At 38.9% G+C, this 24,367-nt stretch overlaps 1 protein-coding gene across 2 annotated transcripts; it reads right to left on the bottom strand.

Moving 5' to 3' along the window:
• Positions 1 to 2,775: 2,775 nt before the first annotated feature.
• LOC115928714 (A disintegrin and metalloproteinase with thrombospondin motifs 6-like) lies at positions 2,776 to 16,953 on the bottom strand. Of its 2 annotated transcripts, none has more exons than XM_030996539.1 (4): positions 16,847 to 16,953; positions 14,692 to 15,835; positions 9,542 to 9,969; positions 2,776 to 3,237 (listed from the first exon to the last, which is right to left on the bottom strand). In XM_030996539.1, exons 2-4 carry the CDS (start codon positions 14,786 to 14,788, stop codon positions 2,950 to 2,952), a joined length of 813 nt encoding a protein of 270 aa, XP_030852399.1. In that variant the 5' UTR covers positions 14,789 to 15,835; positions 16,847 to 16,953; the 3' UTR covers positions 2,776 to 2,949. The 2 variants fall into 2 exon arrangements, with proteins under 2 accessions (XP_030852399.1, XP_030852398.1); XM_030996538.1 differs by having other exon boundaries at positions 16,668 to 16,951.
• Between the last annotated feature and the right edge of the window lie 7,414 nt (positions 16,954 to 24,367).

The raw sequence follows: 24,367 nt of genomic DNA, 5'->3' as shown, positions 1-24,367 counted from the left end.
CTCAGTAAATCATCGTAGGAGGGAAATGAGGCTGGTTTTATCAAACATGTCAGGTGGCAATGTCATGTGACTATCTGGGTGAAAGAGTGTACAGTGATTTACATTGTGAAGATGATACCCTGAATTAATACTGAAATGACTAGACTTTTTCATCTCTGATGAATGAGATTCAATGACAGTGATACTCTGAAGCCTACGGCTGACAAGGAATTAATCATTCTGGGATTAAGATTTGTCTGTTTAGAGCCAAAAGGGCATTAACTCATATCATTGTAAACAGAGTTAAAGCCCTTCTGGCTCCAGAGGGATGATTTATTCTGTTCACACCATGGATGATTGTTGTGAATGACAACCGAGTTTGCCACAATGAATGAATGCACTTTTAACCAAGGGGAATGACATGCCATGACGTCCATTACACATAGACCTCCAAATCCACAAAAACCCAAGCCCAAAGAAACCCTTCACTCGTCTACATAAACACAAGCCACTACCAAACCAAGCCACTATCAAATCAGTCACCAATTTACAACCCAAAACTTTGTTTACCTATCCCTAGAGAGCAATAAGATCCATTTAACAATCAAGACTAATTAATGTACTGACTCTACGTCTAAGCAAGGTAGATTTCTATAGATGAAGGTGGATGAACATTTTGTGCTACCACTCTATGTACAGTAGGTATCTACCTGGACTTAAAAGTGTTAATGTAGTTTTTTGAGCAGGTGCAGTTTATGTGCATTAAAATCAAGTGAAAGCAAAGAGGGATGAGAGTGGCTTATCCTAGCCCTAGGTGCTCTTGTAATGTTAGGAAGCCTTGTGGATTAGCACACTCAATAGGCATGTCTCCATCAGCTTGAGATTGCCAAACAGCCCGCTATTTCTGATTTGGGAAATAATCCGGAAGTTACAAATCGCGTCTTCATCAGCTCGAGATTCGACCTCAAAACTTGAAACTCGACCATGAGAAATTAGCTCGAGATATTTTGCTAAGTGTTCGCGCATAGTGCGAGTCTTCGGGTTGGTGAAGACGCACCGGACAAATAGCTGGATATTTTGCCAAATGGTGGGATATTTTGCAAATTATCCCAAGATATCTTGGGATGATTATCCCGACCAAATATCCCGCTCATTGCAATGTCGGGCTGATGAAGATGCAAACTAACTGGATAATATGCGATCTGGATAGGTGAAATAGCGGGATATTTGGCAATCTCGAGCAGATGAAGCAGGCCTAATAACTACAGTGATGAGCTCTCCACTGACTAGTCTGTTTCTCATTGCTTCTTACAGCAGTCAGAGTCTTTAGATAGGAGTCATGGAGCCAGCCTGTGTAATTATCGTTCTTCATGTTTACTGAGGATTAAAAGTGAAAGGCACTTGAGAGCTAGCTGGGGTCTATCTTCCCTGTGACTTGTACCAGGAGGGGACCAACAGTTCAGCGTAAGACTCAAGTGGTTTAAAAACAGACATGAATGACTAAATCCTTGCCCTTAGAAATCTTTTTCCATGCTCCTCTTCACAATCACAGTCAATCCTGTTTCGTGCTTTAATCATGTTCCTTCAGCCCAATCTGATTCACAATGTAGAGTCTATTTTAGCATCATGCCTTTTACTTGCAGTTACGCAAAGCCTTTTACAACTTGCCAAAGAAGATTATTTATGCTTGCTTATCGATCACACCATCTGCATTACTGAGAGTATTTTCCCCTGTAATATACTTGTACCTAAATGAAGATTTTTGTTCTATGTGTTCTCAAAATATGAACAACTGATGACTGAATTTTGTCATACAAACAGACTTAAAATAGGAACGACCTGGTTCCCATAGCGAACGAGTGTAAATATCAATCTTTCTCAGCAACTCTGTCTTTCCCTCTTTTAAAGATTTTTTCAGCTGTATTTTAAAATCATCCTCCGTGTACATAAATACCTCTTTCCTCAGAATAGGAGATTGTGCCTTTGAGTATACACATATGTTTAGAAAAGTGAAATTAATGTTGTTATAAATTTTCAAATCATAACGAAATCTCATTTAGCATCAAAAGACTTTGGAATAGAACCATCATTCCCCTAAAATGTAAAATAAAATGTGATGACATATTGCATTAAAATCTGTATCATTTTCCTAAATGGACTATTCATGTGAATTGAAAACATATTATTTTAGTCATACTTCAAATTCTAGTTGTAACTGCCCCAATGTTGTTCAAATAAAGCATGTCCAATGTAAAATTGTAGCCTCAATACAGACAATATATTTCTGCCCACAGACTGAACATCAACGGTAACATCACAGTGCAAAGTCCCTAGTGGAAGGAGGTTAGGCTAAGCCCAAGTGGTCCACAGTGGATAAGTATTCTGCTGACGAGACAACATGTTCACACTGTATATCCTGTAAACATGACAGTCTTAATATCTAAAACATACTCCTGGCCATGTGCCTCAGTCTCGTGGTTCTGATTATTAGGAAAACTGAAACCTCATGTGAGCGGCAGCAGCGTGTGGGAAGGGAGTGATTCATAGTAACTGCCATCAAATGAGGAACGGAAATACAGAACTACATTTTGTCATAGATGTTCTGAGGAAGTATCTACACATGCATGGCAAAACATGAATTCAGAAACTGGTGAAATTGCTTTTTAAATGGATGACACATATAGATGATGGGAATGAGTTTATCAGATAAGGAAAGTTTGATACATGTGTTCTCTCCATGGACTATGGTGATATCATCTCCCCCCCCCCCCTCTCTCTCTCTCTCTCTCTCTCTCTTTCTCTCTTGTAACTAGTTTTCTGCAATCAGTATTTCTGTGCCCCTGTATGTCTTTCAACTCTCTGTCTGTCTTTCAACACTCTCTCTCTCTCTCTCTCTCTCTCTCTCTCTTACTTACCCACACACACTTTCTCCCTTCTCACTTGACAGCCAGCCAGTGACTTTTTTAAAACTTAACTTAACTTAACATTTATTGATACCATCTCAATGAACTGCTTTCCTTGTCTCACTATGCACAAATGCAATATCAAGTTCATCTTCATTATACTAAAGAAACAAAAAAGAGATGAAGACTTACTTTTAACTGAGCATGCCACCTTTTCTTCTTCAGGTTCCTCTTGGTGAGGGGGTGATGAACGCTTGTAAATAATATGAGGATGTCCCTCCCGCACAAACTTTTTATAATGGTCCACAGGTTCCAACATATACTCCTCCCCATCATGTGATCTGATATATCCATGCTATAAATGGAGAAAAAAAATGAAAATAATAAAAATTAAATGAAGAAATGCAATCAAATCATTCAGTAATGTTACTACATGTAGCTGCAATAACTTTAAAACCTAATCTTACTTAGACTTACATACAAAAAAATTGTTCTATTTTGCTCGGGGATATACCGTATTTAAAAAACTCCTCAACTTCCAAGGCTTAGACTGAAAAAAAACGTCCTTAGTTAAATTGAAAAGTTAAATCAGTTTCTTTTATCTTCTTTTTATTTCATCATAAGGCTTCTAACTTCTACAGCTTAATCCCAAATGGCTATGCGAACTTGTTTAGTTAGGTAAATAACGGGGAAACAAAATCTTTGTATCGCTAAAGGAGTAGATTTCTAGGCCTAAACTCTAACAACGATCACCCAGCTCTGTGCCATAACATGAGAATGCAAATCACGCATTACAGCCCCATTGAATTCTACACAAAAAAAACAACACATGGGACTGAACATAACAAGTGCAGCCTTAAGCTTCGCCTTCGGTCTCCACTCAGTCAGTCATGGCTACATCGCAAGTTGTATGCAGTAATTTTATAAGACCATTCTAACACGATTACGGGAGAGGATTACCTGATATTCCTTATCTAAAATGTGAAGTAGGTTTACATCTACAGTAGATAGTCGCAAGTTTGGTCGCAAGAACTGAGAATGGACAGATTTGTCAACAAGTCCCATCCACCGACATCTGTCAGTGCAGGTAGCAATACCAGTTTTGCGATACGATCGCGACTATGCAACAGGTTAAAATGTGAGCCAATCAGCGTGGGGTTTTCAGTTCTCTGTTGGCATGGTGAAAAACTATCAACCAATAAGAAAAGCTGTACTGCTAAAGGGTTATTTTTACACTTCGTACATGGGTTGTGTGTATTGCAGTCTTTTTATCATTCCCTGTAAACATAGCCACTTCCTCAGGCCCAAAAATGTTCAGTTAGGCCTATATTTTTAGCGGTAAAATGTCTGCTAACAATTTGTTTCCCCTTTTCCACATCCATAATATAAGTGGCCTCGAATCAGAAACAAATGAATTAATATTCTGTGTCTGAATTTTTCTCAAACTTCCACAATTTCTTTGTTTTGATTATGTTTTCTGCCTTCACTTGGGTAAACCTTGTATTGACATCATTATTATTTGTATATGATATATAAGAAACGCTATTTCTATCTTCTTCAGCAAAGTAGGAGGGGCCTGTGTGGCTCTTTTCAATTATTTCATCAACCAACAATGGAAGGGCAGTCTCTCTTCATATTCTACGAAAAAATCATGACGTCACAATAGAGGATGTAACGGATGACGATGTATGAAATGGTGATTTTATTGTGATGACTTCAGGTGTCTGATTTATGGAGTCACTGTCGAGTGCACAACAAAAGATTTCTCCCGGAATTAATTGGAGATATTCATCATTTTCTTAACCTCTTATCTGAACAATATCTTGCTAGACGACAAAGGCGGCAACGGCATCTATTGTGTTGTTCTTGTTTTGTTTTTGTTATTATTGCGTTTGCTTATAAATTCATATTAGCCATTTATTTTTGTTGACGTGTATGTTGATTATATCGACTTCGTGTGTTATAAACTGTGATATTCTATACATTTTGCAATTTGCATTAAAATATGTCCTTCTTTTTTATTATTCGAAGATTGATTTTCTAATAATTCGACCAATTCCCTTTCCCCAAATATTGGATATCCTAAAATATTAAGACCTACAGTATTGTCTTTCATGGAAACGTGGGACCTGAGGTTCGGAAATAGAGATAATTCAAGTCCCGTTTGCGTCATTTAGTCCAATCAGTTGAGTTTGATTATATTCCAAGATACCCTCCTGCAGGCAGGCAGGTAAGGAGTCGCATGTCTTTCTCAGTTACCAGTCTGTCATGATGTTTATCACATGATCAAAGCATTAAGCACAAACCTTGCCTTAAGTTTCAGCCCCGCTCGACATTTTCCCGACGTAAGTTCAGTGAAGTGATTCCTACTCAATGACAGATATTCTTGAAAATTTGTTGCCATACGTTGAGTTTGGTCTCCGGTTTGGATTTCAATATCATTCTCAACGTCAAGTTCGATAAACTGTATTTCAAGAAAATGATTTGTAATTCATCGTCTTCGTCTCACCCCAAAGCCCATAAGATGCTTGAGGCATCAGGCCTACTGCACAAAACACATGTTCACTAAATATAATGAGAACAGTGAACAATGTTCAAACAAATAATATAAATTTGAATAAGTGTGATTTGTTCTTCAATTGGCACTTTGCCGTCCTCTAATTTGAAACCTATAATTATAACGTAAATGTCAAGATGCAAACGATATTTACTCTGTATCAGCCGCCATTAAACCGTCCGTAAATTAAACTTCTTTTTTTTCTTGTCGCGTAATGGAAATATAAAATCACTATGATTTATTACGCTCATTGGAACAGAGTCAAGCAAAAGGCAATCAACATACCCCGACGTGAAGGGGAAATTGTAAAGTTTAAGTTTCCACCCCTGGAAATTGAATTGTCCAAAACTTATTGGAGGCACGTGACGGCAGACAGCCAATTAAAATCATCCCGTGGGATGATGGTAATAAATCTATTTTCTGTCAATGTTCACGTATGACATCCTGATTGCATATCACTTTCAAACCAATCACCTTCCTCCGTTTGAAGGTATGTGATGGCTGGGACTGGGGTTATAGAGAGGTACAGGTACGAGCTTTCACCTCTCCACAGACCAATCCAGAATCTACTTTCAAAATGGTGTTTTGCTTTGTGACTGTAAATCGTATATCAAAGGCCCACTGTACTATACGTGTAGCTACTTGCTCCCTCTATATAGAAAACAATGCCTAATCGGTGACCATTGGTCCCCCATGATCCTCTTTTTTAAAACGTTAAGTGAGAGCTGAATTGATGAGATAGCCACCTGTCAGTGACCTTCCTGGGTGATCTAATTCCTTCAAGCCAAACTAGTACATACGGCCTTTAAGATACAGTTGTAACAAGAATATTGCCATATCGAGAATGATGTATTTTCTTTGCCATATACTATTAGGAAGAATGTAAGCCCATACAGAGATTTTGTTAATCCATTGTATTTATCTAGTTCACGATAGAGTCCTCATACTTGCTGACGTAAGCAAGGAGGAGGGGGGGGGGGGGTGTCGGAGGTTACCACCCCACCCCTTGGGTTAACAAACGGTTCATTTTACAACAATCTAACGGCATATATCGAGCCTTTATTCCTCTTCAATAAAAAAGTCGGTGCCCCTAACATGGAAAAGGACGGCTACTCCGATGAACTGAAGCTACGTCTTCATGACCACCCCGTGTATTTTCCGTCTTACCCTCCTCTGTTTCATTCAATTTCCTCTTCGGCACATAATTATTACTGCCATTCGATTGGAAAATATCATTAGGAAATCATAAACTTCAAATGTGTCCTCATAGTAAATCCCATGATGAAAATAAATGTCAGTAATTACGGTTGTTATCGTCCTGTTTGGGCATATCTTTGCATTGCTGTTATTGTGTTGTCTATGCTGTCAGATGATGGTAACCATGGTTACTATGGTTAATGCGGGATTCCAAACAAAGTTTCGTGTTGTCGATTGTTCCTCTGATGTACTAACATAATTATAAAGCAAAACTACGAGTCTATTATGCGATGTGATATTCTACTAATATTATTCTAGTCTACACAGGGATAACAAATTCATCAATACACAAGCCTTCCAAATCCTACTAAACCTTAATAGTAGTGATAGCATGATAGCAGGAGCGGAAAGCGATTTGGTACGATGGATGTATGACCAAAAAGTGCATATTTTAATACGAGAAGGGGACATATCACATGACCACATTCTTCTTTCAATTTCGTTCCAATAGAAGTGAATTTTTGCTCAAGTCTTTGGCAAATATAGCATGTTTACGTGGCCATTCAGTTAACTGTAGAATGTAAGTATTTCCTCAAGTGTACCTTCACAAACCGTTGAATCTCGATTCTCAATATGACCTGGTTTTAGGGTATGGTTCAAGCAGCCACGAAAGTTGTTCCCCCTCACAGGAGAAAGAGAGGGGTTATAGTGAAGCCCTATGGGGTAGGCAAATTGCCCCCTTCTTCATATCCCTTTTGGGGGGTATTTTGTTTTACCTCACTGCTAAAAAAAGCATGTGTATGTTTGTAAGTAACCAATCAGGGGACCTACGGCTTTAAGTCCTCTCAAAGGACTTGGAAATGCAGATTAATGTATTACGAAAGGGCAATAGGCATAGCGCATCGAATTGGTTTCGAACCGGGACATCCTGGTTACGAGACCACTGCTCTACCATTGAGCTATTACGCTTCCCACGTCCTCATCCAAATAATGGCTTTTTAGATCTTGTTATAAATCTTGAATAGATCTTGAATAAACTGAATTGAATTGTTAGCGCATTCGCACTTTGAATATTGTGTCAAGAATTTGTTCAACAATAATTCATTCGGCACATTCGCTTGAGACACCCCCTCCCCCCACCCCCCCCCCCCTCCTATTAAAGCCGGTTGAGCTACGTATATGGTGGAGAGGTGTAAAGACCCTATTTATTACTTCGAACCAGGGAGGTGAGATATTTCCTTTTGGTATTGGGACTGCAATAGCCAAGGTTTCACTTTTGTTCACTGAATAACCGAATATTGTGATTGATTGCGGTATGCAGTATCTGTGTGTGAGCTGTGAAACATGGAATTAAATTTTGTCACAACCTGAACTGAAGGCTGTACGTCTTTCTTTTCGGCAGTTTCGGTGCATTTCATAAGCTTCGTGGCTCTAACTCAGCCACTTTATCACGAGAATGAATGAAAATGAAATGAAAATATTTTTGTGATTTACCGGTGGATTTAAATCAAAGCGAACTGAATGATTGGGGTCTGCCTGAATTGCTGTTGGAATGTATCATGTTGACGCGTAGCACACAGTATATCGGACTGTTCATATTTGAGAAAGACCAGTTTTGTTTATTCGAGCGTATTTACAGCTCGAGGTCTCTGACCGGCTTGAAACTCATAAGCCGACACACGGTCCCCATATGGAACTCTGTAAGCCTCTACCTTTCCCCCTCAAAATAATGTACGTTTTTGCTTCTGGCTGATCGTCTCGATTTTTAGGTACAAACTTGAAGAGTCAGACACAAATTCGTTCGCAATCAAAGATTATTTGTTTCCTCTTGTCATAAAGGTAATGTCAGCCAAAGGAGTGCCAACGTCGATGGGCCCCACCCTCTGGTACTATATATATAATAATATTATATATATAATAAAAATATATATATAATAACAAGAAACGGGTAGGTGGTCTACATACAAAAATCAAAATGTTTGATTATCAGGTAAATAATTGTACACACTTAATATCACGATGTTTGCTACCCCCCCCCCCCCCTGACCTACCCTCCCTGATACATAACCCTGGCTACGCCAATATTCTTACTTCATATCTCAATATTTCCATTGTGATACCCCAGTCACACAGACGAGACCCTCACCTGACTGACGTCACAACATTGCATTACCCCCTCATGGCAAGGATCTCAATGAGCGGCGAATGCTTGGGAACGTTGCGAATTGTGGATTCGCCAACTTCTCTGACGAATGTTGGCGAAAATCAGGGTTTGCCTCTGCGACATTTCGCGACTTTTAGCGATGTTTAGCAACAATTAGTAACATTTGAGCGAGTGTTTGCGACAGTTTCTTTTCTCAAAACTAGCAACTATTTGCCAATCCTTTGCCACTATTTGTGAATGTTTTGCTAACTCCTGGTTGTACTCAATCGGTTTTTATATAGGAACCATATGGTCACGTGGTCTAGCATTAGCGAATCTAAAAGAACTTCAGCGACACCGTCTTACAATCGTTTGCAAAGGCTTGCAACTGTATGCGGTAAAGCGACAAGAAAACCGTTTGCGACAATTAACACTGTTGGCGAACTTTCTTGCAACCTTTTACGACCTGTTACAAACCCTGGCGAAAGCCCAAATTCGCTACGTTTGCAAGCATACGACGCTCAGTGAGATGAGTCGGTGTGGAGTAAGTTTAGCGGTGTGATTGAGGTATAAATAAATATATCGACGAGATGACAAGATAATTTAGGACGAGAAGTCATCTCATCTTCTCGTCTTCTCGTCCTAAATAAGTCGAAGTTGGCGAGTTTCAACAACTCGTCTTCTCTTATTCTTGTCATAAATTATCTCGTCATCTCGCCGGCACTTGTATGCTTCCTTATATATAAAATAGTCAATACTTACTAATCCACGGCAATTACTGATAGCTACACTTGATTTCCTATGACCCACGATATGGCCATGATAATGACACACGTCGACGTTTCGATGCCGTCTCTCAACCCCCGTCGAGTTCAAATATTCGACAACGAATGCTTTGGAAGTGAGTCTATGGTTTAGCGTAAGGTTCAAATGAAATTCATTCCCGTATGCAGAGAGTTTGTAGTTCATTCGACCATGGTGCGGAACATAGCGATGTGGTCGACCATCTTCGCCGACCACGCCTGACGATGACGGCGAGGAGTGTTCTTGCTCGACATCATTCTCGCTAGGAGCATGCCTTCGAGTCCTTTTCCTGCTGTTTATGACATCGAAAGATAAGAAGTCACCCCTGTGATCAACAAGTGTTGGGATGATGATTTCGTGATCGCCCACGCGTCTTTGTAGTTCGTCTGTTATTATTTGACGTTAATCCCATATAATAATACATCCAGAAAAGATTCACGGCAAATTATTCAACCAACCAGCAGAGCCCGAGGTCGAAATCAATATCGTAACGCGGTGACATCGTCCAGGACGACGACATTGAAGTCAGCATCCATTGATTCGCACAAGCATGACGAGCACGATGACCATTTTCCATATCCGCATCATAAATGGATCAAAATCAATTTGGTAGGTCGAGGTCAGGCATCATATTCGTGCGATCCACATCCGTCGATTTCATAAAAGTGGGAGAAAACGAAAATAAGAGAGGAAAAAATAGAGAAAATTAGGTTAAAAGACACACGCATACAATCATTATAAATACATAAATGATACATAGTTTGCGCCTTTGCGGGCCCTGTTCATATTAGCAATTCTAATTAAAAAAAAATTGGTTAGAAATACTAAATATCATATCACTGTATAATACACTTCAAATCTAAGACATGTTGATTTGCATTTACACTTGAGATTCATTACTTTGTTTCTTTTGGAAAGACATTACTGTACTTCATTATTAAAAGTTATACATACCTATACTCTTCTCGTAATCGTGAACATAATTACATTCGTGGATGGGGATTCCATACAATGTACCAATGTTATTCAATTGAAAACACCGATGGCCCTAAAAATCTTGAGTAACAGTTTACTACAGTAAATTAGGTTTTAAGAAATATGAAATCAATAATTGCAAGCCGTGCAAATTTTGCTACAACTTGCGAGCATGAACATCGATTTCATTAAACTTAGAGAAAATAAGAGTATTAGAGTAATGTGGCAGGCTATGTATAGTGAGAGGTTAAACAACGAAAAGGTTATGGAGAGGGCAGTAACAATGTTCCCAATGTTCAATATGTATTCACTTTTATATTACACTGTATTCACAAATCAATTTATGCAAGGAAACATCGCAGTCGTTTTGACGGCGTCTACAATACACATCGAAGCTTTACAATGCACATTTAAGCTTTAAATTGCTTCTAAATCAGAGGGAACGGGTCTTTTTTTAAAGCGGTAACTTGTCCTCTCATGTAACCTTATTCCATGGATATGTTTTGTGTGAGCATTGTTGTAGCCAGACATTTGCTATGATTTGTCGGGTATCGGTATCGGCTATGAAGGTGTTTGGGGGATAACAGACTTCAGTCGGCTTTTCACAATGCGTGTGACAACAATGCTCTCTATTGACAAGAAATTTCACGGAGACAGGGTTGAGTACAATGACAGAAAATCGCTTTGATATTCATAGCGGTCTCCGATGAATATTATCTGATTTAAAGGTAAGCAACTGGTGCAAGATCAATTTTTCACATGGCTGCAATTTTGCAAGAGCAAGATACCGCTCGATATTTGTCTTGTTCATGTTCATTGCGTGCAGCACCTGTGCTCCCGTAGCAACGGATGCTATCGTACCATGTGCCAACGGAGTAGCGTAGGTGAGTAAGGTGAAAGTGACATCAATGAGGGGGTGGGTGGGGGGGGGGGGGGGGGGGGGTAAGGACATTGGTCTTCTGCGGTGAATGAAATGCAAAAGAAGAAGAAAGAAAGTGAAAAGAGATAGTTTGCGGGAGGGGATCCTATCACCTTCCTCCCATCCTCTCTCGTTTTTCGTCTCCCCTTTTCATTTCTTCTTTTCTCTGCGTATCGTTCTCGGACAAGCGCCCGTAGATACAACCTTGCCAATCCTCCTTGCAGTGAACAGTAATATTTATCAGCCCTGTCTTGCCCAAGTATACTCCTGTCCCTCTGCCATTGGTCCCACTCCCCAAATAAACAGATTGATAATACAATTACATACATATTTGTATAAACATCCCATCATTATCGATGCTTGGATATCAGATTTCGAATCCTCACGGCATGAGTGTCATCTATGCAACCAAGGAGCAACCTAAGGTCGTCTTCGTTTACGTTGTTGTCCAACACTCGACCCTAAATCCCTTTCCAAAGTATTTCCAGGTCAGTAAGAGTATGACCGCAATGTTATTATAATATTATATTCCCCCGAGCGATCCAAGCATTATGAGAATGTATAGACGGACCAGACAATATACAGGCATGGTGATGGTAGTAAACGGTGCATAGGGTGGGCGTGGCCCTTGGTAGGGGCTCTCAATTCTTGTCTAGTAACAAATGTCTGTACTCCTTGCGTGTACGAAACAATAAATGAATAGGTCGAAATATAAATTTGTTAGGTTCCCAAATATTTGTTGATGAATTTAAAATTCATAAATTTATTATCAAATATTGAAAAACTTCCTGTATTATTAATGTCGGATCATAGACGAACCCCGCATTTCCACAGGAATGAGGAAATTCAGCTCAAAAGAGGAAGGGGGAAAGACCTTTTCACTACTATATCAGTCGAATAAACACTTCTTACTGTCAGCATTAGGGCTCGACTGCATTGGATGATCATGAGTATACTTTCGCTTGCCTAGGCTCTGCAAGCTTCTTATGACCAAATTTTGTCACACAAAAGCTTGCAGATGTCCAGCAAACGAAAGCCCACCTCCCGAGTAATTGAGTTTAAAGAACAGAATCTCTTCTGTATTCCTCTATATTTCTGCCTGTACATTATCTGTGGTACCTTTCAAAGAAAGGCTTGACAGGGCAATTTACCTTTTTACGCACCAGGAAACCTCTTTACCTGACCCCCTTCATCATTATTTTACACCCGATTAAAAAGAGGCGAAAACCTTAGAAGTTTTGGTTTTATGATCGTCGTTTAGAAGGGATGAGGATACTTGAAAGCACGTTCTGTTATACAAACACCCCTCTCCCCCCCCCCCTCATTCCCATCCACCCCTTGTCTCCTTTATCCCTTTACCCTTTTTCAAAACAGAAATAAACGCCTGAGAGTATAGATGAGTGATGCAGGCTATTGATAATGTGCAAGCCCTATGACTAAGGAAGGAAGAAAGAGGGTAAAAAGAGAGGCCTATGAATAGAGATGAGAGGTGAAAAGGTTGAGTGCAGTAGACGGTGATAATCATGAGTATATATATACGGCGCTACAGACGGGTTTACAATTCAGTTGAAATTTACTGGTATCTTATTGAGTTAAAGAGAATGTTGAGTTATGGGGGAGGTGAAAATAATTTGTGAGCGTTATCATTGTTATTATGCAAGTATGGAGGAACATCAGAGAAAGAAATGTTCCCTGAAAAGCATGGCTCTTCATAATGCTTTCATGTTCTAAATATGACAAATAATAGCATACAAATGAAGCCCGATTTTTATGCCACATGATTGTGTAGTCCCATATACATCTGTATGTGTATAGTGCTTGTTACTTTACCTAGACTAGGCCAAATTTCTAATCATTTTGATGAACCCAGAACCTTGCAGTACATATCAATACTTTTTTATGATCAACTTCATCTGATCGATTTCACACTGTGTCTTTCACATTGCAATCGCATGACCAGAACTCAACTTTATCTTTAAGCAATGGTGTAACTGTTATTAACATTACCTCATCGAACTTTGACAACGTGAGAACATGCTCAATTTGTTCTAAACTGAATGCAGGGAGTTCAGTTAGCTTCTTTTTACCTCGCCCCAAACAAATGACGATGTATTTATTGTCCGTCATGAAATGTTTGTCTAACTGTTACGTAATCAATATACCGTCATCCTGATGATGGTGTTGAAACTGTCATCCTACAAAACGTTATGCAGTTACTGTGCATTGACGTGAAACCAATGGTGTTAACTTAAGAAAACAAAACACTAGATAATTCAATTGATATGTTGGAAGATTCAAGATAGATTGGAAGGTTATCTTTCGGCGACAAAATAAGCAAGATCGTCAATTTCATTGTTAAAGTGTATCGACTTGTATATTTTTAGATACTTTTGACGCATTATAACCAAAATAAACACTTCAAGAAAAGGTGGTTGGAAATGTGCTCTTATTACAGAGGTCAGGCAGTGGGCACGCTTACCAAAGTTCACGATGTAATCGTAGGACGTAAATCACGATCACATTTCTCGGGAGGGTAGCAAAAAGAGACTATATACAGGTATCCAGACAAGTTCAATGTGAAACTATTTTTTGTTCCGTTCTTAGGAAGAATTCCCATGTCGCCGTGATTTTGTTTTTATATTGAACGGTAAAGCCAGGGTTTAGAATTATCACTACCTCGGTATCTACAAATGACAACATCAAAAATGCCGCTGCTTAATAATAGAACAACACCAGTATTACATGGAATTAATTAAAGTAGTAAACTCCTCTAATTCCAACATGTTAGTGTCCATGTTGGTGGCGTTGAAACACTTTTGGGTGAGATAGCGATGGAATTATATCAGTTTGATTCCACGTTCGTATTATTTTGAATTTGACACTTGTTTGGTATCATATCCTAATTGTAAATCACCTGCACATGAGTGGAAATCTTCGTTGGGGAGTAATATAAGGGATATTTTGGGAATGGAATGGAAACCACTCTCCAAAGAGAAATTCAATCACTAAGTTTGGAACAGATCGTAGTATAATTGATCCCTAAAATAGTAATGACTCCTACACAAAGTTGATTTCAACTCCTCTGCAGTGGGGGAGTATAATATCGACAATACCCTAACTGTTATAAAACGTATCAAAAAGTCAGTTTACCCATGGACCGAGTACTTGGGGACCATGGTTGACCCAATAGTTTCCTTCATGAATAGTTTCTTACCGTGGTAATGAGCGGGTGGGATTATCCGTCCACCCAGACATTGAGTCAGGATCCCTAGAAGGCACACCAGTATAAAGGCAAAGTCCGTTATATCCATTGCGATGTGTCTATGTGCACACCATCGGTAAAGTCACATGTATTATTATATCGTCATATATTCCTGTTTGAATTGTACGTAAAGGGTACAGTCCCCTCTCTTCTTCTTACTAGTCACTTACGCTCACGTCTCTCTCGGCTCACATGTACTATGCGAGAGGGTATGGGCAGTGGTGCAGGGATTGTTCCGTAGCTTATTTTTTGCGGGTCGTATACGTTCCATACATGTAAATCGGAGTACATTCGATTCATGTGAATTTTCGTTAGTTAACTGCAAGAGGCAGCGGGCTAGATGTTTGATCATATTCTATAAATCTATCATATCTTCTTTTGTTTCATAAATCCATCCTGGATGTTGGTGTGTTGGGTAGACTGCTCCCGGAACTGAGTGCCACAGCAGGCAGTCCTCGGTCGTAAGGTCACTTGTCTTGCTCGGTTACCCTCAGACCACTCAGCTCACCCTCGCTAAACTTTGCCGTACATCTTCTCACCTTGCAGGCAGGCCTGGTATAGGTACAAACGGTCAACAAATTGACCCACAATCGCACTCCTGATATACTTCTTCTAAATACTCTAAATACACGGCGCGAATGATCCTCCTTCGACTTGGTAAAAGTAATATGTTGTGCAAACTCTCTTCGCTCTATGATCCACAAGCGAAAACACACCGAGATGATTCGATCCCCTTAGCCTTATCGTGTGCCTCTTTCCTTTCTAATGTAGGAGGAAATTTGATGTTCCGATTTTTCAATTTGTTGCCGGAGTAATTTGTCTCGCTTATTTCCACATTTTAATCCTGAGCGTGCTTGGCTTAGGTCTCTCACTGATGATTCTGATCAGAGCAATTATGATTCAAGCGATACACGAAGAAACACATCAACTGGAAATAGATACAAATACACCTGTTGAACTTGTATGCACCACTCCAGTAACTCACTGTAACAAGTTCATATCGCAATGAATAAATTTCGTGCCGTCTTCTCTTGTCTTATCCTAGGTAAAACAACCGCTTACTTTGGTCCTGATTTCTATGTACGCCTCCCTGTATCTGTAACATAGAAGAATATAGAGGATGAAGTATAACAGAGGATAAGATTGAGTAGAGAAAGAGAGAGATAGAGATAGAGAGGGAGTGAGAGGTTTTGGTTAAGGCTCAAATATCGCTGAACTACTACAAATAACACAAACGACAATTACATGCTCCGTTCCTCGGTATGTCGGGTTATATTTATCGGAGTGGTAATTTGAAGACATGCATTCATCGATATCATATTTTAGCCTTTATGGCTTCTGTGAGAAGGCAAGGCTAGGGAGCTTCAGGGAACAATTCGCAAGTCTTTGATCACTCGTGTGTTCAATTGATGGTGATTAAAGGTCGCAATACAATGCTCATAAATGTCATTACAGTGGAAATGAAATGAACCCGTAGAGCCGTTGGCAAATTACGCTTTGGGAAAATCATAATAATATCATCTACTCCACCAGAATGACTATTGTGTTACAGGCGGTCGACCAGTTTCCGATCTTTGATGCATTGTCAACCCTTTCTTATTCTTACACTAAACAAACAGAATATAATAATGATTACAGGTAATTATTGTGTTTAGTCAGAGAGTAAACTTCTGAACCGTTGAAGGTTAGCTTGATCCGCGCTTAGGCAGGTTAGGATAAGTTCAAGCCATTACAAAGTATAATGAGGATACATGACATACTACTATAAAATGAGCAATTCTTAGGAAGTAAAATGAAAAAGCTTCGTAACATTATTATTACAATTTTCTGAGTCTCCCAGGAGTTTTCGCAAAAACGAAAATGCAATGATAAATTGTGTTTCTGTCACTTCGGCGTTTTACTAATTAGTACTTCGATCGTTCACTTACGTTAAAAAATAATGTTTACTCTGTCTGGTTGTTTCTGTTAATGTGTTGCAAATGAATTTACTGCAATCCAAAGTCCAAGTTCACCATGTAATAGCGCCGAAAGATTGATCCCACTTTTTTCAATCCTGTGCCTCGCAAAAATACACCTGTTAGTACAAAGAGTAACTATGTGTGCTCACCCGGTAGATAGTAAATATACTCCTATTTGTGTTCGTCTCCCCTGTAAGTGAGCACCAACTTGCCACGTCCACCCCCTAGTAGATTCAACACACTGAATGAGGGTTGAAATACGAAACATCGGCAGTAATCCGCCAGATTTGATCGAGTTGGCCGCAAAGGGCGCTCGCTGCTTGGAACCTAAATTTCTACATGTACGTCATCATACATTATCCGTGCAGTATGGAAAGTTATATACGAATCGTTCATATTTTTCTGGACAGAGCATGCATCCAAATCCATCACATAGGCAAATATCTTCTAGTAGCGGGAGAATTGTCGTATGTTGTCGATTTAAAAAAAAATCGCTCTTCAGGTTTTGCAAAATTTGACTGACAATAACAAGGTTATATCCTCATATCAAATATACATATAAGATTAAGAGCTCGCACTGGCAAAATTATACATGTATACTCCTACTACTACTGTTGAAAACTTAGATATTACTGTTAGTTTGATTAACTGGTACTTATTTCACCCGCTTTCAAGATGCTGTTGATATTGGATCCTAAAACCGAAAGGTATATACATTGGAACTATTTTTTAGAAAAAAAATGAAGGTTTGTTCATTTTTTTTTCATTGTTGTCTGGAGTTTCTGGCTGTCCCAGATAGCTGAAATGAACATTTCTACACAGCTTCCAAAACTTTGAATAGTATAAGATAGAGATGAAATGTAAGTTGGCCAGCAGAACTTGAGATTATCGTCGTTAATCATGCATCCCGTTGTATTTAATGATCGACAGTCGTGTGTAGGACCCGCTTCATCGAGAGAAGTATGTGACTTTCATGAACCATGAATGTGATAGACTAAACAATAAATACTCGTAGACGATAACATATCACATCCATCCAACCTATTAGACACGTTTGAATCGTTACGAAGTCACGGCAACGTACAATGGCAACGATAAAGTAGAGAGAGACAAAATTATAGGTATATCGAAATAAGCACATCATTCATACAGCTATTGTCATGAGGGCTTCTTGTTCTATAACTTTCAATCATTTTCGTTTCTCCATCCAGGGAGTTCAAAACAATGCAGAAGTGTCGTGGTTGAGTGGTTTTTACCCCTTGAATGGAAATGCAAAGGCCAGGGGTTCGAGCCCCGATACGGCACTTTAGTCCTGAGCAAGGCATTTATATCTATATTGCTCCTCCCCACCCAGGTGTTCAGGGTGCGAACGTTATTGTGGTTGGATTAGCATATGCACACCATTTCAAAGGCGATTAGCTGAAAAACTCCCCAGGGAGTGGAGAAAGTGCACTAAAATGTGAGGCATATGAATTGAATCCAGTGATCAGGGTACTAACAGCGGCGGATCAAGGGGGGGGGGGGGCGGGGGGCCCGGGCCTCTAAAAACACGTTAATGGTACCTTTTTTTTTAGACGGACCCCCTCCCCTGGTGCTCAAGGGGGGGGGGGGGTGCGATTTTAAGATTTTCGAGGGGAAAAATTAATTCTCGCTATCTCATGTCTTTATATCATATGTCATTGTATTGTAATTTATGAATGTCGAATGAATAATCATAGTAATTAATAATTGTCGATGATTTTTCTAATGGTACCTATGACATATATTTCTTGGTAGTCTGCTAGGTGCTCTATTTGAGGCTTTTTTCCTTTGGGGTGGGGGTCTTTACTGTGGTATGGCATAAATCTTCCTGTTTGTTGTGGAAACCGGACCAAGGTGATATAGGCGCCACCATATTGAGGCTGAAAGTCCGACGTCGATGACTGCGGTTAACCGAAGACGATCCCCTCTCCGTTGAAGACAACCGCGCTTGATATCCCGACATTATTTTGTTTGTGGGTTTGTGAGACTGGTCAGTACCATTTATAGCTCATTGTTTAATATTTGATTTCCATGTTTTACAATCGAGGGTCATATAGGACTCTCGAACTTTCAATTTGTTGAGGTTGGTCCTGAAATGAAGGCCTCTAATCTTTATACCTTCAAGTTTCCAGGCAGACGACCCCACAAGGATTGCGGAAAACTGGAGTGGTTCTTTACCGCCCCCATCTCGCCACAAAATGAAAGATGAAGAAGGTGCCAACAGAATCATGCATCATACTTCCTTCCTCAACTCGTCTCCCAAAAGGACTGTTTCAGCAATATTTTTAAAATGTTCCTTTCTAATGCTCCTATATGGGAAGATTAGTATGATAATGTTGTACACACATGATTTTTTTTTCTCGAGAAAAAAAGGATATTGACAGGAAACAAAGACCCACGTGATATCGGAAATCATTCTCCTTTTGATGTTCCGATTTGGTAATGTGACTTTGTATAATTCCTATATACATGACATAGAAAGACTATGGCTTTCTGTCAATGATTGAAATATTTCAAGGAAAAGATAAACAGTTATCATTCTCGATGAATCTCTTGTAGGCTTTATGTTGTCTACTTAGAAGAAATTATGAACACATATTATATACGTCATCTCCCTTTTCTTAAGTGTTGTTGTTTGTTTGTGTTTCTGTGTTTGTCTGTGCGTAATTGGGGTTTTAGCGACATGACCGACATACATCAATCGGATGTAATTACTTTAATGATTTATTTATTTGGTCCAAGCTCTTACGTCACAGTCTGAAAGAAGTGACTTGCTTTGAACCGGGGTCCTTCAGTTTCTAGGTGAAGGCAAGGTGAAGACAGAGATCGAGCTGACCACACTGATGAGTGACGGTACCGCTAGATTTACTATCATTTGCAATTATTATATCCAGATATTGCAGGACATTATTAGAGCAATAGAAGTTACCATATACAGTACTATGTAGAATGTTGACCAATGGATTCGATTTTAGTAATTTAACTGACTGCCCCCGGCTGCCACCCCCCCCCCCCACACACACATACTTAACAAAAAAACAAAAAAAACCTATATCTACAAATGCATAATCCCAGATTATGTCGAGTTGGAGCACATAATTAATTACTGGTTGTAGAAGAAAGGAAAGTGAAAGCTTCTGGCTCTTATTGAACCATTTCTTGTCCCTGAACAGAACCTTCTACATGGAGAATACGTAGGAACAAAATGAACACCCTCAAAATTGTCAAAGGGACTGGGTGAGCGAGGGATTGTCTTTATGTTGCAAACAAGGAGCCCTCACAAATCAGGCTTAGTATCTTTGTTGGTGTCGGCTTGCAAGGCTAAGTTGTGACTCGCAATGGTTTCAGATCTTATTAGGATGTAACAAAGCAGTTACTTTTAACAATAAGATGGGCGAGAATCTTTCTTCAGAGAATTTGACACGCCAGCTTCGTGACGTTATCCTCCTTGTTGTAATTGTTGCAAAGTCATCAGGTAAACAAGGATTACATAGTAGCTTAATATTCAGCTTCCTCTCACTGGCGCCGTGGAGGTGGGGGCTTGGGGGCGTGACGCCCCCATTGAAATATATCTGCTGGTTAATTTTCAATTTATCATATTCATTATAATTATATGGGCTATCGGCATATGACAGAATTTATTTCCTATTTATTCTTGCTTATTAAAAAACAAAACAAATTTGACCATTTGGATCCATATAAAATTTGGTCGGCTACACCCAATTCAAAATGATGTAGATACGCCCCTATTTCCCTTTAGACTCTCTGCATAGGTCATTTAAGATAGACTTGAGTTCTGGTAAAATATTATAGAAAATAAATTCTCACAGAATCCAAGGAAACTTACACTGAATGTTCAAGATTACAAATAAATGACATGTGAAAGGTAGAATACTATCCCAAATAGAGAAATGCCCTTATATTCCAGTGGTGAAAACGACTCCTTGCCCGCTTGGTTGATCATACAAATCAAAACATTGATACCTTTTTGTGACGAAATTTCCATCTTCATTTTCTTCTTCATTTCTTACAGAACAACTGCCCTTGGGATCATATCCTGACCCATATCCTCCCCATTCAATCCGCCCCCTCTCCCCCGTCTCCCCCTCCTCTCTCTCTCTCTCTCTCTCTCTCTCTCTCTCTCTCTCTCTCTCTATGGTACGTATAGGATTAGTAGGATCTAGGACCATTGGTTCTTATTTGGGACTAATGACCGTAGGACCAGTTAGACGAGGGACAGTAATTTAGGGGCACATAGGGATCATTATTGCTGAACAAACTGCATTTCAAGTTTTCAAATTATAATCCATTTGGATGACGATTTTATTTTCTACCTCGAACACCTTTATATTTTGATATTTTATTCATAGATTTCCTTCAGATCTCAGTTGTCTTTCTGCGACAGGGTACCAAAATCATACAATATCAATTCCTTTGTTACAAGGTATGTGTTTCCTCATTGTTTACTCTACACGGTCTCCAAATAGCCCACTTCAATTAACAACATACTTTATTTGTTGTGGTTAAGTATGGATCCGCTTCATCTAAAATTAGAAAGAACTAAACGTTCTCCCAAGCGACAAAGAAATGTGAATAGGATTGTTACGCAATATTTCTCTCTTTTGGGGCAAAGAACTAAGGTTGCATGGCAACGTCAGGCAGAACAATAACAATTCGCAACATAAAGCCTTTAATTTGTAAACCAACTACTTGTAAATAGAAGGGGATTTTTATAATCAATCATCATCTATTAGTCATTTTTATTTTACTTGATTCCCTTTACTTATATTCCATGAATTTTGATACTGCGAAATGAAACGACATCCTTGTTGCTCAGAGACCATTTAATTAAAAGGAATAATGGTAAACAGAAGTCTATTAGGAATTAATTTGAAAGGCTTTTCTTCTTCATGTCAATTAAGAAATCAAGATTACAATGTGGATACAGTTGTAGATCCTGTTCCACTGAACTTATTGAACAAGAACGCGTCTTTTGTCGAAATTCGTTTGGGTAATTATATATAGTGTACGTTGAATTATTTTCTATTCATTGCATAAATCAAAAATTATGATGAGCACTTAAATCAGTAATTTTATATCCGGTTATAACATGTCCATTTGTCAAAATTTATTCGGGAATATAACGTCTATTTTTAATCATCATATTTTCTTTCCAGAATAGCGTTTTGACGAGACCTAAAAAGAAACGTTTTATCCAGTGTATTAATATGACCCCCCACCCCCCACCCCCCCCCATTTATATAGACCATTGCGTTTGAATTTTGAATACACCGTTCAAACGAAATAGTCACATATTTCGATCTAATATTTAAAAGGAAAAAAAAATACAAAATCGATTACTGTTACGTTACAATGTGATAGTAGTCCTATATCTATTATGATGCGTATCATTTATTCTTGTGACTCCTCCAAACAAGTAGTAGACTTTTGTATAATAATGACAAACGCTCGATATATAATAAAATATATTGATAACACTAAAATAAAGATCTGCTCAGAGACCATTTAATTAAAAAGGAATAATGGTAAACAGAAGTCTATTAGGAATTAATTTGAAAGGCTTTTCTTCTTCATGTCAATTAAGAAATCAAGATTACAATGTGGATACAGTTGTAGATCCTGTTCCACTGAACTTATTGAACAAGAACGCGTCTTTTGTCGAAATTCGTTTGGGTAATTATATATAGTGTACGTTGAATTATTTTCTATTCATTGCATAAATCAAAAATTATGATGAGCACTTAAATCAGTAATTTTATATCCGGTTATAACATGTCCATTTGTCAAAATTTATTCGGGAATATAACGTCTATTTTTAATCATCATATTTTCTTTCCAGAATAGCGTTTTGACGAGACCTAAAAAGAAACGTTTTATCCAGTGTATTAATATGACCCCCACCCCCCACCCCCCCCCCATTTATATAGACCATTGCGTTTGAATTTTGAATACACCGTTCAAACGAAATAGTCACATATTTCGATCTAATATTTAAAAGGAAAAAAAAATACAAAATCGATTACTGTTACGTTACAATGTGATAGTAGTCCTATATCTATTATGATGCGTATCATTTATTCTTGTGACTCCTCCAAACAAGTAGTAGACTTTTGTATAATAATGACAAACGCTCGATATATAATAAAATATATTGATAACACTAAAATAAAGATCTGCTTGTTTCTCATTTCTTTTGGAAAAAGAGGAAACCTGACTGATATCATTGCACTCAATGTTTTATTTATGAATTGATGCTTTGTTGATGGTAATCCCCGGGTATATTCCTTTTCATATCCACGTTTCTCTCATTCTCCCCTCCTATTTGTTCCCTCTTCTCTAGTAGTTTTCAGTTTCTTCTTTCCTCGCAGGAGCTTCTCTGCCTGGGGCGGAGATTTCATCCTTTAGCCCAAATAATTGTCTAGAAATTGCTGAAACTTTTCACTCTCAAATAATCGACTTTAATTTATAATGATTCGGTGAAAAGGATTCATGACGTCATTGTTGCCTGGCTGCTGAACAATCGTTCTGTCTCGTTCTATGTATTTCATTTAATTTGTCAGGTATATCCTCCTTTACATTTATAAGGTACTTACTTCTGTATCCATTATGACTTTTGTGCATTGTCTCGTCATATCCGATAGAAAATGAAGCGCATTTCCAATTAATCCAAATCCATACAATGACAATGTCTCTGACCCAAATGACGTATGCAAACGTCAAACAAAACTATCCGAATACAGACTCTTTTGTTGTCATGTACAAATATTCGAGAAAAAAAAATTACACTTTTTTCGTTGATGTCTCGGTGAAATTAATCTTCTCAAAGAAGCTAGTCACATACGTGCTATCAGGTGCGGACGCAAGGGGGGGGGGGGGGTCATTTTTTTAATGTGTGTGTTTGCACTGTGTGTTTGGGAGGAACCCCCCCCCCTCGTTTTTTTTAATGCTTATCGGTGACTTAAAAAAGATGACCTTACCCCCTTCCCCAAACGGCACAAAATGTTGATCGGTCAAATGTTCAAATTTCGGGACCAAAACAAAACAAAACAAATATGTCCTCTTACCCCCCCCCCCCCCCTTCCCCCCCCCCCTCCTCCCCCACTTATTCAGCGGCAGGCTGAGGCGTTGCGAAATTTTCGGCCCGATTTGAAATTGTTAACCCCCCCCCCCCCCCCCCCCCCTTTGAAGAAATCCTGCATACGCGCCTGTATCAGTGGGACACGACTGATTGAAGACACACGTGCAGAAACCGTCAGCAGTGAAGGCAGAAATATGCGTCTTCATTTTTAAAAAATAAGACAAAATTATGTAGAAAAGCGATTCGAATGATTGACAGATAAACAAAATCATAATATAAATTATATTATAAGCAGGGAGAGGGAGAGAGATAGCGAGAGAGAAAGAGAGAGAGAGAGAGAGAGGGAAAGAAAGGTAGAGACAAGAAAGAGAGAGAGAGAGAGCTAGCACTGGTGTTTCAGGCTTACTATAAGTGGACTTTTATCTCCTCACTTCTTAGTTCTTACTACTATTATGTCGAAGGCTCTTGAGAGATCCTGGGCTCGATCCTCGCTTGGTGTTTGTTCCATATTTTCCCCTCTCGATCCAGCTTGATGACATTATTGCCTGCA

This window comes from Strongylocentrotus purpuratus, unplaced genomic scaffold (assembly GCF_000002235.5).
Source record: "Strongylocentrotus purpuratus isolate Spur 01 unplaced genomic scaffold, Spur_5.0 spur5_scaffold_3, whole genome shotgun sequence".
Classification (NCBI taxonomy): Eukaryota; Metazoa; Echinodermata; class Echinoidea; order Camarodonta; family Strongylocentrotidae; genus Strongylocentrotus; species Strongylocentrotus purpuratus.
The sequence above is the reverse complement of the archived record's forward strand: the minus strand, read 5'-3'. Positions and strand labels throughout refer to the sequence as shown.